Genomic DNA, 14,234 nt, shown 5'->3' on the forward strand with positions numbered 1-14,234 from the left:
AATTGTGAAGGGAGGGGCGTTGTAGGAGAGACGTGGCGGTTGTACTCACAAGCTTCCCCGCCTTGGCAGACTCAGCTCCTTCTGAAAGACACAAAATGGCAATGGGAACATTAGCGAAAACCTCGAGATTAAAGGAAGACGCTTCGCGGAAGCCAGGTGAGGTGTCTTTGTGTACAAACAAGCTTCACGACGGCATTCACCTCCGCTGACAGCCCGAAGGCCAGTTAGTAGATGTTCTATAGTCCTTTAGTGATGGGCAAATGTCTTGAAAGTATGAATCCTGTAAACTTCTCACAGAACAATGTTAATTTTATTGCCAACACAGGCATGATGGCCTGGGTCATGACTGTGATCTACATCAACTTGGGACCTGTAATCAGAATTGGTCCTGGTTTATGAGCGTACGCTTACAAGACGGAGCAATTTGGATTTATACAGCATCTAAATGTGACCGCATCTCAAGATGCTGTACAGGAATATAGTGAGGCAGATTGGAGAGGTAGTTATTGGCAGAGAAAAAAAGGAAGACTTAAGCCTGGACTTGGAACATGGGAGGTTAGTTGACAGCATGTATCATGGGGGAGGGGGCAGCTTAATACGATGTGCACAAGTTTTCTATGGAGTGGTGGCACAGTGGTTTACAATATGCGGTACATGCTGCTGGCAATGCAAATTTGATTGTAGGCCATGAACAACACCGGTCGAAGATCATATCTGAACCAAGCCAGGGCCTCCCATTAACTGGCTCAGGCTTGAACAGGTACCTGACACGGTACGCGAGTTTCAACATTCGGTATGTACCTGTGGCAAGAAGGAATTGTGCTGACGATAACCATCTCTCATAGAACACTACCATTCTGTGAGGCTAAACAGGAGCTGTGTTACGTTTCAAGAGTTTGTGAGTGATGGGCCAGCGATCGCTTCCTGGCATTTCTGCAACTCCCAATACTCATGCCCACTTCGCAGTCAACTTATTCAAATGTACCAACCCTATCCAATCAAATCCACATTAAATGTTTACATGACTAGCACACCGGGTGCCTGATCAAAATAAGATACCTGCACTGCAGAGGGGCACAAACGGACGCATTTCAGAAATCCTGGGACATGGCACTGCGCTACTATCTCAATGGGTCTGCGGTTTGATACCTGGCCATTCACCACAAAAGCCGGCGGCAATGAAAAACTCAGCCTGACTTCCCTGTCCTCTAGGTTGACTCAGACTGAAATTAGTACGTGGGATAGGATTTTAAACATCGGCGCAGGAGAGACGATAACTGCCCCGGTGTTTATATTTCATCACAATCAGAAATTTCAGGCCATCGGATATAGTTTATGGGATGTATATATTAATGTTGATGTACATTTGTACACCTGTTACATATTTTAATCAAATATGTATTCTCAATCTGTTGCTGGATGGAATCTCTGATGACGGTCCGAGCATTTCCATAATTGTACAGCAGAAATTTAATTCAAATCCCCATGTGCCTCAAATGCATCCTTACCCTCAAGATGCAACAAACTCACAGCCTATACTGTTTGTACACATGCTCATACCCACACAAAATACTTTGAGATAACCACGTTGTGTAAAAACGTTCAAAGATACGTGCTTTTTTCTTAAGATATGCACATTGCACACACAAATGTATGTGTACATGCAAATTCCACCGAGAGACGAGGCGAGGATTACCCGGTGGGTTTGATATTCCACAAAGCTAATGGTCCAACCCTAAACCGCATCCGGACAAACCACGGCAGATACGGATACCTGATGCATAAATGGAAAAATTAGAAACTCTCCGATGTGCGACTGTGGTCATCCAGAACAGACCGTGCAACGGAAAATGACGCAATGCTCGATTCACAAATATGAAGGAGACATCACAGCGATGATACACTCTGGTGCTCCTGACGCGATTATCTAGACTTGACCACCTGAATATGAAATTGTAGTTGTTGCAATGCATCTACATCAGCCATACGAAAGATGAAGAATCCAAGTCACTCATTTAAAAACAGATTCCAACCACGAAACTACCCAACCATTATACACAGACCTTTGTTCTGTGTCTCAATGTATGAATTATATATTTTAAGTAATTGGGCTATTGGCTTTCCAGACCAATATCATCCAGCAGCATTTGTTATCAGACTAATGGAAAACAAGCTGGCCAATAACTAAAACACGTGCTACCAACTGAATGTGAAATTGCAGTTGTTGCTCTGATCTACATCAGCCTTACGGAAGAACCCAGGGGCACATAAACATGAAGACTGCAGAGATCGGCTTGCACCCAACGCCGATTAAACAAAGCAATTGGGAGACATCACACAAAAACAGCACAACGGCAGCTACACCAACAACACCACCACCAAACACTCCCACTACCTACCACAAGCTTGTCATTCAATCATAACGCACATAAAAACAAGCCCACGCTCGCCACGCGATCAACTTTGCTGGCTCGCCAACGCAACGCAAGAGACGCCCCCCCCCCGACCCGGCAGGACGTGCATTAAGAGCGGAGCGGCAGCGAGTACCAGTGCGTTTACCTCCTTCGCAGTAAAGGGAAGCATTGCGGCGCGAGGGAAGGCGGCTGCCTTCACTCGGGCACTGCTGCTGCTGCTGTTGCCGCCGCTGCCGCTGCTGCGTGGTAGCAACGGTTCGAGCGCATGCCGCGTGGCTCACCCTTGTACCCGGCGGTGGGCAGTGGCGGGGGAGAATAGCGGCTCAGGGCGTGGTGTCGCTCCCTCTCTATCTCACTCCGTTATCGCCGCCACCACCGCTCTCTGCGTCTAATCGCCACCCCCCTGCCACCCCCTATTGTTCTGCTGATTGCCGACCCATGAGTCCCCAATTGCCCACCCGTCTGTGCTCTCGCTCGCTCGTTCATTCGCCTACTCGCCCGATCCTCCGCTGCTCCCCCACCCGCCCGGCCCAGTGAAGGAGAACACACGCGTCACGTGGGAGAACAGCTCGAGGCTCCGATTACCAACAGCGCGTAATAACGGTGGTGCCGCGAGACTCGCCTGCCCTACCGATTTAAGCGGCAGGGTTGCCGACTCTTAAACCCCATCAGCAATTGTCGAAGGAAACTGGACCGCTTCATAAAAACAAAGTACAGCAAATTATGCAATTTGTTTTTAATATCAGTGCGAGGTAATAAAGCGGTTCAACCATCTGCAGGCTGTCACTCAAATCCATTGGCATATATGAGTGGAGTAGGTAATGATGTTTAGGAAAAAAAGCAGACTCCCAACTGTTTGAGCAGGTGGCAGCATTTTTGACACTGGTTTGAGATGTCGGTTAGGTTTTCCACAAATACTAATAACATTGGATTTTCAATCTTCAAATTTTAAACTTCAGAACGCTGTCCGTGAAATGCCATAGTTACAAACGACAATATCTGACTTTGCATGAATCATTTTATCATGAAACCTCTCTCCCCACCAAGACATAATAAACCCAGGTGCACACAAACTGCCACGTTTAAAATGTTAATTTACCTGGCATATAATAAGATGACAAAGCATTCAAAATTTGTTTTTGCAAATTACTAATATGAATTGTAAGCCTGCTCATCTCACTGTTATTAGCTGTAGCGTGACATAGTAACCCTCCATCTCGCATTTTACATCTATTGTACAAACGGGGTGAGAAGTGCTGGCACAGTGGTTCGTGAACTGCATGATGAATCCTGTGACCTGAATTCAATTCCTGGACAGTACTAATACCTGTAGCAAGTGATATATATCGTCCTAGACTCCCCGAACCGACCTGCACTGACCAGTGTGGTCGTGAACGGTCAATATTTTTTCTATGATCCTTGAAGTTGTTGTTTTTAAGTTTTATTTTTATGTCTCTCCCATATTCTTCCTTTGAGAAAAATACTTGTAAATCCACTGTTGGATGAGAGCCTCTCCATGGTCGTGGAGAGCGGTGTAGATAATTTGACCGCTTTACCGTCCTGACCAGTGCCGGTTGGTGAGGGTGGGAAACAAAGACAGTGAGCGCATAGTACAGTACAACATTGGATTTACTGTAGCTGCATTGCGCACTGTTGCTAAAACAATAGGCCTTCACAGGGCCGCAAATACAGGAAATTAACCAATATCATCTGCTAATGATGATTATTTTTGATGAGGACTGGTGACTGGAGAAGGCTGCACACCGAGTGGTGTGGGGTGCGGGGATGCCGGGAGGAGCGGCCGTTTGCTGGGGCGGGGACAGATTACGGGGGAGTAGGTGGGTGGGCGACATCTCCCAGGCCGACACTTGATCCTCAAGATAAATCCCAAAAGTAAACGTCTGCCTCTCAAAGTGGCGCCTCTCCACTTGTGCTGCCAAATGCACAGCATTCACTCACACCACTGCGGCCACCATCGCCACCACAGCAATGCGGGATTCCACGAGGCGAGCCACGGCGTGGCATCTCGTGGCTGCCACATGGCAACTGGTCAGGCCAACATTTGTTCCATTTGGTGGGCTGGCACTGACTTGTTAAAACACTGTCCAAATGCATCGCCTTCATCGGCTACGGTCAACGGACCACAAATATGACAATCACCTCATTCGATATCCAAACATCGCACCTCCATGCGTTGACATTCCTTCTCGAAGACACCGGTGTAATCATCAACCACACCAAAACATCCATAGGCCAAAGTTCATGAATGGGAAATTAAAGACATGCCACAGGAGTGTGATTGTGGCAATGTAATCCAAACCATGGACCATATAGTAAAACACTCTAGTTTGTGTTCCTTCAATGGAGGAGTTGCAAAAGTACACAAACGCTCTCTCTCCTGAAGCCCTCTCATGGCTAGCAAACCACGACATTGGCATTTAGCTCCTGAACAGATTGCCATACAGAAGAGTAGAATCTTTTTTTTTGTCATTTCATTTGACCAGGTAAGGCCAACTGAGCTTATGTAGCTCTTTTTCAAAAGCAACCTAGCCACAAATGACAGCTGAACGAAGTGGCTTATCATGTGAAAATGTATAGCAGCCAAATATTCTACACGCATGTTTCACAATGTGGAGTGACAAACCAGAGGACCCGGAATAAAATCCACGAAACTCCAAATATACAGCAGGCGTCAGGGTCAGGATCTAACCCACGACCTCCTGCATACCAGGTGAGGTAGTTAACATCTCCCTGCCACCGTGGCGCCTGATGAAGGCTTCTTCATTCTGTCGGCATCTCCTAAAGTCTTGCGATGCTACCATCTATCTCGCTTCTGCACATAAGCTGACCCCATCTCTCCATACCCACTGTGGTCATCCTGAAGGGAGTTATCTCCTTGGTGTCCCATTCCATCACCAACCTTGTGTTTTGGAAATCGCCCCTTTATTAATTACCAGTGACGGTGATGTCTCTAAGTTGCACGTGTCATATGATCCCGGTAACACATTCCTGCGGAGGGAGCTGGTAGGAACCTTGGGTTGCTCGGTCAATGGCCAGGGTCAACGGCGGCGTGGTGTATTCCGTAAATATGCCCGACTGTGAGGGCGGGCACAAGCCGGCGTGAGGAGGTTAAACGTTGAGATTTATAAGGGCACCACGGGGTGACCAGCCCCTCCCCACCCAGCCCCACCCCTCCCACCCCCCACCCAGCCCCTCCCCACCCTCCCCTCCCCACCCAGCCCCACCCTCCCCATCCAGGCCCTCCCCACCCAGCCCCTCCCTCCCCACCCAGCCCCACCCATTTTTGGATGCACGACGGAGGGACACAATAATCCCCTGTGGGCTGGTGGAACCAGGAGGTTCCTACCAGTATTACTCTTTCTGTCTCTCCATGTCATTCCAATCATGCATCTTGCCATGCTTCCTTACATACTTTTCAGCCTTTGTTCCATCTTCTTTGTTCGTGTCCATGTTTCTGATCCATGTCATTGCGGGTAATGTTCGCTAATTCAAAACTTTTTCTGTAGCCACACGGGTCTGTTATTATGAAATGAAGTTTTACAAAAGCACTATACCCTGCTCTCAGTTTCCTCCTTTATGTCATCTTTTTAATCCCCTTAAGTGCTCTCATCTCTTTTGCATCTTAGTACTGGTCTCATTTTATACATTGTGTGAATTCGCTCAACATACGTGTGCCGAGTGACTCATTCTTCGTACACCTTCAAACAAGAGCAAACATATCATGACCAAAATATGTCTAGGGCTCGCAAAGAGGGCAGCATAACCCCCAGTTCCATAACAACCCAGCCCAGCCACTGCATTAACAAACGCAACCAAATAATGGACTCCTTCAACCGTGCTGCAAGGCTGCTGCTGGGGACCAAACAAGCAACCAGCAATTGTGTCGTCCCGATTGCCCAAACCCTGGCCTGACGCGCGTTGACATCCGTTGGTCAGACCTAGAGAGAGACGCTTGAGTGGTGGCCATTACGAATGGTTACATTACTTTTTTTAATTGGGTGCTATTGTGAACAATAGCCATATCAGATATTAATACATCTAATTGTCATAATCATTGGTTCACTGCAGCTCAAAGACTCGGTCTTACACAAGGCGTGTGGTGAAGTAAGGAGATGTCTATGTGCTCAGAATTTGAAGGCCTGAAGATCAGAATTGGTGATTTGCCTGACAATGTGTTCAGGGAGGCAGATCCATATCCAGACAGCAGAGTGAGGGGAGCTTCTGTCCAGGGAACAATGTTCTGGCAAGTGGGGGGACAAGGGCGTGGCTTGGCAGGGTTGTGCATAATCTGGTGGCACGGCGTCTTTCTTATACTTCTGGCCACCGCCTTTTGCACCGAATGCAAACGTGTGTCGTGGCCCTGCAAGTGACAACTGTGTTAGCGAGACGTGTGGAACATTCATGATGCAGGCACCGCGACCGTACCTTTAATTGGTGCCCTGAATGGGATTTGTAAAGCCATTTAAATTTAATTTGATTTGCTTGTGTAATGAAAAGAAACTGCATTCCATCACTTTCCCACTTATGGCCTTTCGCTAATCATTATAGTAACCGTATTCTGAAAGGGATAGTTTCTAATGATTTTTTTTGGAATTAGATACAAAAATTATCATAGTCCAAGGTTTCCTTTCCATGACATCACTAATGGCATTCCATTGGCACTCAGAGTTCTAAATATCGCATAAATTCCAAACTGAAATATAAATGGATAAGGAAGCACATTGTTTGACCTTAGCAATCGGATTAATTATTAAAGTTTACACGGTGTACGAAGCAACCTCATTATAATACTTGTGATGTTAAACATCTCATCACTTGTGAGTGTACAAAACCTTTTGGTGACAGCAAAACTATAACAAACAAGATGCTCGTACGACGTATTTTTAGCCAGCACTTTGATGCGCCTACGCTTAGCCTTGTGCTCGCAAGTCCCAGCCGAGGAATCAAATGTAACACTTCCCCCTTGCCCTGTATTCTACCGATCCCTGGAGAGATCAGGCCTATACTGAGGCAGGCAGCTGAGCAGGACCAAGGCATCACAAGTCCCGTGACTGTGGGAGCAATTTAAAACGAGGATGTAAATGAAGCAACATGGCTATGTGAAAAATAATAATATATGTTTACCATGTCTGGCAATAAAGCAGATGTTAAGATGTTCAAACACCAAATAGAGACCTTTTGCAAGGAATCAAGTGTGCATTAAAGCACACGTACTTGTGGCAAAACATGCAAACGAACATGCTCTGATAATAAATGCATTTTCTTTGAAGCTGGTTGGCCTACACCAAAGACAGCTTTCTTTAGGGCCTAGTTTCACCAGTGTCAGACCAGAGAACGCCAAAAAGCGAACAGCACAAATACAATGCACGTATCAGAACATTTACAGCTCAGGTTGAGCAGCTAACATGGGTATAGCAGACCCTCAATAGACAGTGCCTCATATGTGACCGCAGGTGCGATCAGCTGGGCGTGGATTTGCACACCGTATCGCACACTTGGGGAGACACGGGTTTGTGGGTCACATAAATGTGCACATTCACAATCACCTCTCTCTAATCCACCCACTGGGATGTGAGGTGGGCAGGATATGACAGTACAACAAAGTGGATCTGTGGACCTGTACGTGTTGGGCACATTTGTTTACAACTCGTGAAATTAACACGGCAGAAGCTGGAAATAAGCACGCGTATATTAGCACAGTTCTTATATAAATGATGACACGTGCTTGCATTACACTGGTAGGGGGAGGCAAGAGGAAACTTCTGATACAAGCACACACTGCTTTGGATATAAGCATAGCTGGCCTTGCTCTCAAGGCCATGCACTTATACCCAGCTTCGACTTCGTGCGACTACTTAAATTCCACTAATTCAACCATTAACGCCACTAAAACATTATTTATTGATGTATTGTTACAAATATCCACACGCCCACATTATATCCATCCTCAAACACACTTTCAATGTTTTCCCAGGATTCAACAATATTCAAATGTTTACGTTAATATAAAACGGTTAATTAAATGTGCTATAGTAAAAAATGTAAAGAGGTGTGTACAATCTATGACGATGCAAGTTTGCGCTGGTTAATATTGTTTAATTCTGGCCAGAACATTTATTTCGCGATTACATCGGATGATTTTTTTAATAAAGTCACGAAGATGGCCCCCTAATGCCCTTTTATCATCCCAAACGCCTCCACACCCTCACGTACACCATCTCGCCTTACCCCCCATCTCGTTCCACGGTGGCGAGATGTTAACGACCTAGCCTGATATGCAGGAGGCCATGAGTTCGATCCCAACCCTGATGCCTGTATATTTGGAGTTTGTATGTTCTCCCCGTGGTCACGTGTATTTTCTCCGGGTCGTCCGGATTTTTCCTTCCAAATTTTGAAACATGCGTTTGTAGTATTGGCTGCATTACATTTCCACGTGATAAGCCACTAAATTGAGTTATCATTTGTGGCCAGGTCGCTTCTGAAAAAGAGCTACATAGCTCAGTGGACCTTACCTGATAAAATAAAAATAATGGTTTAGTTTTTCGTCTATAGTTCCCACGCCTTCACCCCTTTGATGCTCGCTTGGTTTGGGTAGACTGGCTCAATTCTCAATTCACCCCTAAAATTAGTTATCCACACACAGACCTTCAATTCGTGTGATTCTTCAAGGGTGCACTGCCGAATATCTTAATTATAAGCGAAATATTCGCGCAAACGCACAGACACTTCGCGAGATGCGCCAGAGATAATAGGATCATTGTGTCCACATTGAAAACTGTGCCATCACGTGACCTTGCCTACAATCACTCTATGACGTAAATGCGGCAGTGTGGGTAAGGAGTCCTCGACTTGGAGCTTGGAGTGGCCAAGGTATTGATACAAGGGGACTGGACAGTGAAATTAATCTGGCAGGGTAGGGTACAATACATGTGCAGGTATGTATGGTACATAACGTTTCAGGAAATGGGCCTCTTCATAGCAGAGCTAGGAAGAAGGGCCATTGGCTGTCAAAGAGAGTTTTTATTTGTATTTTACCAGGTAAGGTCGACTGAGTTATGAAGCTTTATTTCAGTAGCGACCTGGCCACAGATTATAGCCCAATGAAGTCGCTTATCACGTCGAAATTAATAGCAGCCAAATACTCGAAATACATGTTTCTAAATGCGAAGGAAAAAAACGGAGAACCCAGAGAAAAATACAGGCACGACCACGGAGAGAACACGCCATCTCCAAATATACAGGCGCAGGGTCGAGATCAAATCCACGACCTTCTGCACACCACGCAAGGAAGTTAACATCTCACTACCGTGGCACCCTCGAGGCAGAAGGGCCATTACACAGTGCTATTGATGCATGTGTTGAGTATTTGTTATTTGTGCTTCGGTACCACTGCCACCACAGTATCACACCATTAAAGTATGTACGTGCTACCACTGACACGTTACTGTGTCATTTGTTTGGTGAATTTTAGAATTGCGTGGCAAAAATGCTTATTAAATAGGGGCATTCATTTTGGATAACACTTTCAATAATCCAAAGTGAATTACCCAACTGAACTGATGGTTCTGTATTAGAGTGGGCAAGGGTTCAATATTGCATGAGTCAAGGGTGCTATATAAGATGGTTAAAGGTTTTTTTTTTCTGGGATTGACTTCAAGGCTAAGTGTGGCATAGCGTACAGTTTGCATAATAACACAACTGTATTATTACAGAGCCGTTTAAAATATCAAGAAAGTATCACTAAGTCTCAAGCCTCTGTTTAAAGAGGATCTTGCCTGGGAAGTTTTATTGATTGAGTAGATCACTGTGGCGAAATGGGAGAACCTTCAAAAGACCTCTCAATAACTTGTAGACAAGTCATCTACCTACTTTCTGTACTGCTACCTACTCATCGCCCTACACATTGGGGAGTCTGTTAACAGGAGATTATGCTTTGCGTGTTCCACCAACCCCTCCATGAAGCAAATGGTCCACCCTAAACCGCATCCGCACAAACCATGGCAGATGCGGATACCCGATGAACAAATGGAAAATTAGAAACTCTCCAATGTGCGATTGTGGTCATCCAGAACAGAGTGCACAACATTTCACGATGCCATGCCCAATCTACAAATCCGAAAGAAACATTACAGCGATACACTCTGCTGCTCCTGATGCGGTTATCTGGGGCTTGACTACCTGAATGTTAAATTGTAATTGTTGCTCTGCATCTACATCAGCCATACAAAAGATGGAAAAAAACAAGTCACACTCATTTATAAACGGATTCCAACCACCAAACTACCCAACCATTATACAGACTTTTGTTCTGTGTCTCCATGTTTTGAATACAAATCTTCAAGTAATTGGCCTGCTGGCTTTTCAGACCAATATTATCAAGCAGCATTTGTTATCAGCCTATTGGAAAATCAACTGGCCGATAACTAAAACACGTGCTATTTATATGTTGTGATAAAGAATGGAGGTCTGTTTCTAAGTTAATACCATTATGCTCTGAAACTATGAAAGGTGGTTCATCATCCTTTGAAGCTCCAACCCCAAAACATTAACTTACATTTTTTTTGTCAGCAGCACCATTAAACGAAGGGTGCTGATGGCGTGCAAGGCTTCTCGTGAACTCCACGCAGAGTGGCGGGCAGGAAGGGTGACTTCGGAAAGAAGGGAGTATCACATTTCTGCAACAGATGTTAAGGATGCTCTGAAAGCTCTCAGCTGTTCCAGACCCGATACATCACCAAAGCAGAGCCAGGAGCCTCTCTGTTGTTGCCACGGACGTAAGGGTGGTGGTGGTAATTCTCATAGAGAGGTGACTCACAATTCAGAGCGTGCAGCACATTGGCGTCCCCCAACCCAACCACCCTCCCCCAGAGCAACGGTAACCGTGACGCCGCATCATTATTGGAGGTCACCAAAAAAAGAAACCCCCCACGAGGCAGCGAGAAAAGTGTGCCAGAAATACTGGGGAAAACACAGAGCAAGCCTGTGTCATTGAACAACAGCGCTGAGAAAGTTTTGGCTCGGCGTGATCATCGCCTGCTGAACATTTCACCCCTGCTGAGCACTCGGCCAGTGTCATTAAGTGTTAGTTGTTTTTTTTTCACGTCCACAGCCGCGAATGCGGCACCGTGATAATTAGAGGTACGGTAGGCTCTCGAATAACCATAGTGAGGTTTTAAAGTTAAACAACAAAAACGACAACATAGAACTCCTCTAAACTGCGGCCCTATTGTCCGTGACTGCTATTATTCTGCGGCAGCAGAAGGATCCCTAGAAACTCATATTTCTTCGTGCCCATATTTTTCCTATTATCCTTGATACGTTATTTTGGAATGGCATCCTGTTATCCACAATTTTTTGCGGATTAAGAGGAATGCACGCTGCAAATGCATTCTATTATCCGTGTATTGCATTAAAAAATAAGTATACAGTAAAACCTTGGATTGCGAGTAACTTGGTCTGCGAGTGTTTTGCAAGAAGAGCAATTTTTTAAAATAAATATTTATTTGATAAACGAGCGAGGTCTTGCAATACGAGTAGTACGTGTATACGCTTTGTCTGCCAAGTGTCACGTGATCACAACTGATATACCAGTGCTTTGATATGAGTGCTTTGGATTACAAACACGTTTCCGGAACGAGTTATGCTCGCAATCCAAGGTTTTACTGTAGTATACAAGTGAACCACGTGCAGATTAGCGCAAATGCAGCTGAACATTGCTTGAAAAAATAAGTTTGCATAGATGTAATTTATGCGCGTAAACTGTTTTTCTTCCGAACATTGCTTTTTTAATACAAAAGCCTCACTCAGTGGAATACTGGTGACGTTAGAGTGCTGAGCCAGCATGGCATGGGATACTGCGCTCAATCAACTCCCGTCAAGCATTAAACAACATAAATCATGTTCCCATTGTGCGGTGAGATTGAGGTTTCTACCCATATCAGTTAATTCAAATTCATCATATTAATTACAGTGCAAGGTTATTTCTTTTTACAAAAAAAGTCGAGAAAAATCGATCTCAAATATTTCCGTTTTGCTTGTGTAATCATTTCCACATGGTCACTATAATTGGAAACCAAACTGCAGGCTCACAGGTTATTCATAGCAATAATTTCACGACGTTTTTTTTTACAAAAGCAATAAATAACACGGGGGAGTCATGATGCGTTTTGCTTCAGAATACAATAACATAAACTCAATTATCAGACTAACCATGCCAGCATCAGAATGTGAGACGATCAAGATAGTGTGGCATTCGATTGGCCATTCAGAGGAAGCCAATTTTAGGGATTTATTTTCCTTTTATATTCCTGAATTACATGTTAAAAGGGACTCTGTGTGGCGTAATGGTTGGCACGCTGGACTTCCAATCCAGAGGTCGCCAGTTCATTCTCCAGGCACGGCAGTTGAAACAACGGTGCAAGTTTCTTAAATCAGCCACCCTCTATCCACCCCACAGTATAAATTGGTACACCGCAGTTAGCTCTAAACAAAAAAAATATATGTTACCAGGTAATGCCCACTGAGCTATATAGCTCTTTTTCAGAAGGGACCTGGCCACAAATGATAGCTCAACGAAGTGGCTTATCGCGTGGAAATTTATAGCAGCTAAATACTCTAAACGCATGTTTCTAGTTGAATGGAAGGTCGCGCGTGGTGGGATAAAGTGTGGGAGTTCCCACCTCTTCCAAGGTATTTGGCCAGCGAGGATGCGGAGGACAACACATCCACCACAGGCCAATATATTCACTCTCTAGAGCTCCATCTCATGGAGGCTCTTCTGCTATCAGTGTAAAAAAATGCAGAGCTCCACTTTTAACTCTCTTGAAACATATTACAAATGTTCCAAGATTGGCATGTTATGTGATGAAGAAAACTCCCATTTATAACTCTCACATAAGGCAATTTAGCATGACTACATGCTAGAGCATGACCTTTGGTAGATGACATCACAAAAATGTCTTAATTAGCCAAATGTACTAACATTATCATTTGTTCTTAAGTAGAGTAAACTAAACAAATGTACTATAGCTTCGCTGGCGTAACACGCCATGGGTTAGCACATTGTGTTATGAAACCAGCAAATAATAATTAGATTCTTGGCCACAGATAATATCAATGGCAAATGTTATACGCCCCCTTCACGAATCCACACTACCCCAAGGTGGTGAAGTATGGTTACACAACTCCTATGATAAAAATGGTGTGGTGGAGACCTTCACCCAGCAGCGCATGACAAAGGGCTGTAAATTTTTATCATTATAGAATGTGAATATTTTAAAACCAGTATTTCTTAGACCAGAGATGCTGTGATGGAGGCGTTGGACGTGAGAGGATCATATCTTTTGTGAGAAGATGATGGGCTCAATTCCTGGTGAACAAAAATAGTTCATTTACAAGTATAAAACAATGTTTAACTTGTAATCAAGTCGTTGTGCATTAATCGTGAAGAGCTTTGATTGTAAAATTACTGAGAAACACTTATTTTACGAGCGTACGTGAGCATGTTTCACACGTCTGATATTGATGTCACCGAGCGCTGTCTTCAGTTTGGCCAACACTGATAAAATACAAGCACGCTTAACACCGTGAGACACGTTTATTATTACGCCATCATGGCCTCCTACGCCAGTCTTCCTATGCTAAATCATGCAGTCCCTGTTTTTAACCACTTGTATTTTCTCCCACCAGATGACGCTTTTGGACATGGAAAACGCATGTCTACACTCGCCGATATGAACATATGATCGGGGCAGAGTTTACACGCAAGCTACAGGTCTACTCCACCTAATGAAGGCAGTG

General features: G+C 44.7%; 1 protein-coding gene across 1 annotated transcript in view; it reads right to left on the bottom strand.

Moving 5' to 3' along the window:
- Positions 1-14,234, bottom strand: part of LOC144941077 (microtubule-associated serine/threonine-protein kinase 2-like) — a 288,270-nt gene that overhangs the window by 149,194 nt on the left and 124,842 nt on the right. The window contains exon 4 of the mRNA XM_078867518.1: positions 50-81. Within this exon, the coding sequence (XP_078723644.1) occupies positions 50-81 (32 nt within the window). The remainder of the gene's footprint in view (positions 1-49; positions 82-14,234) is intronic.

This window comes from Lampetra fluviatilis, chromosome 24 (assembly GCF_964198595.1).
Source record: "Lampetra fluviatilis chromosome 24, kcLamFluv1.1, whole genome shotgun sequence".
Lineage (NCBI taxonomy): Eukaryota > Metazoa > Chordata > Hyperoartia > Petromyzontiformes > Petromyzontidae > Lampetra > Lampetra fluviatilis.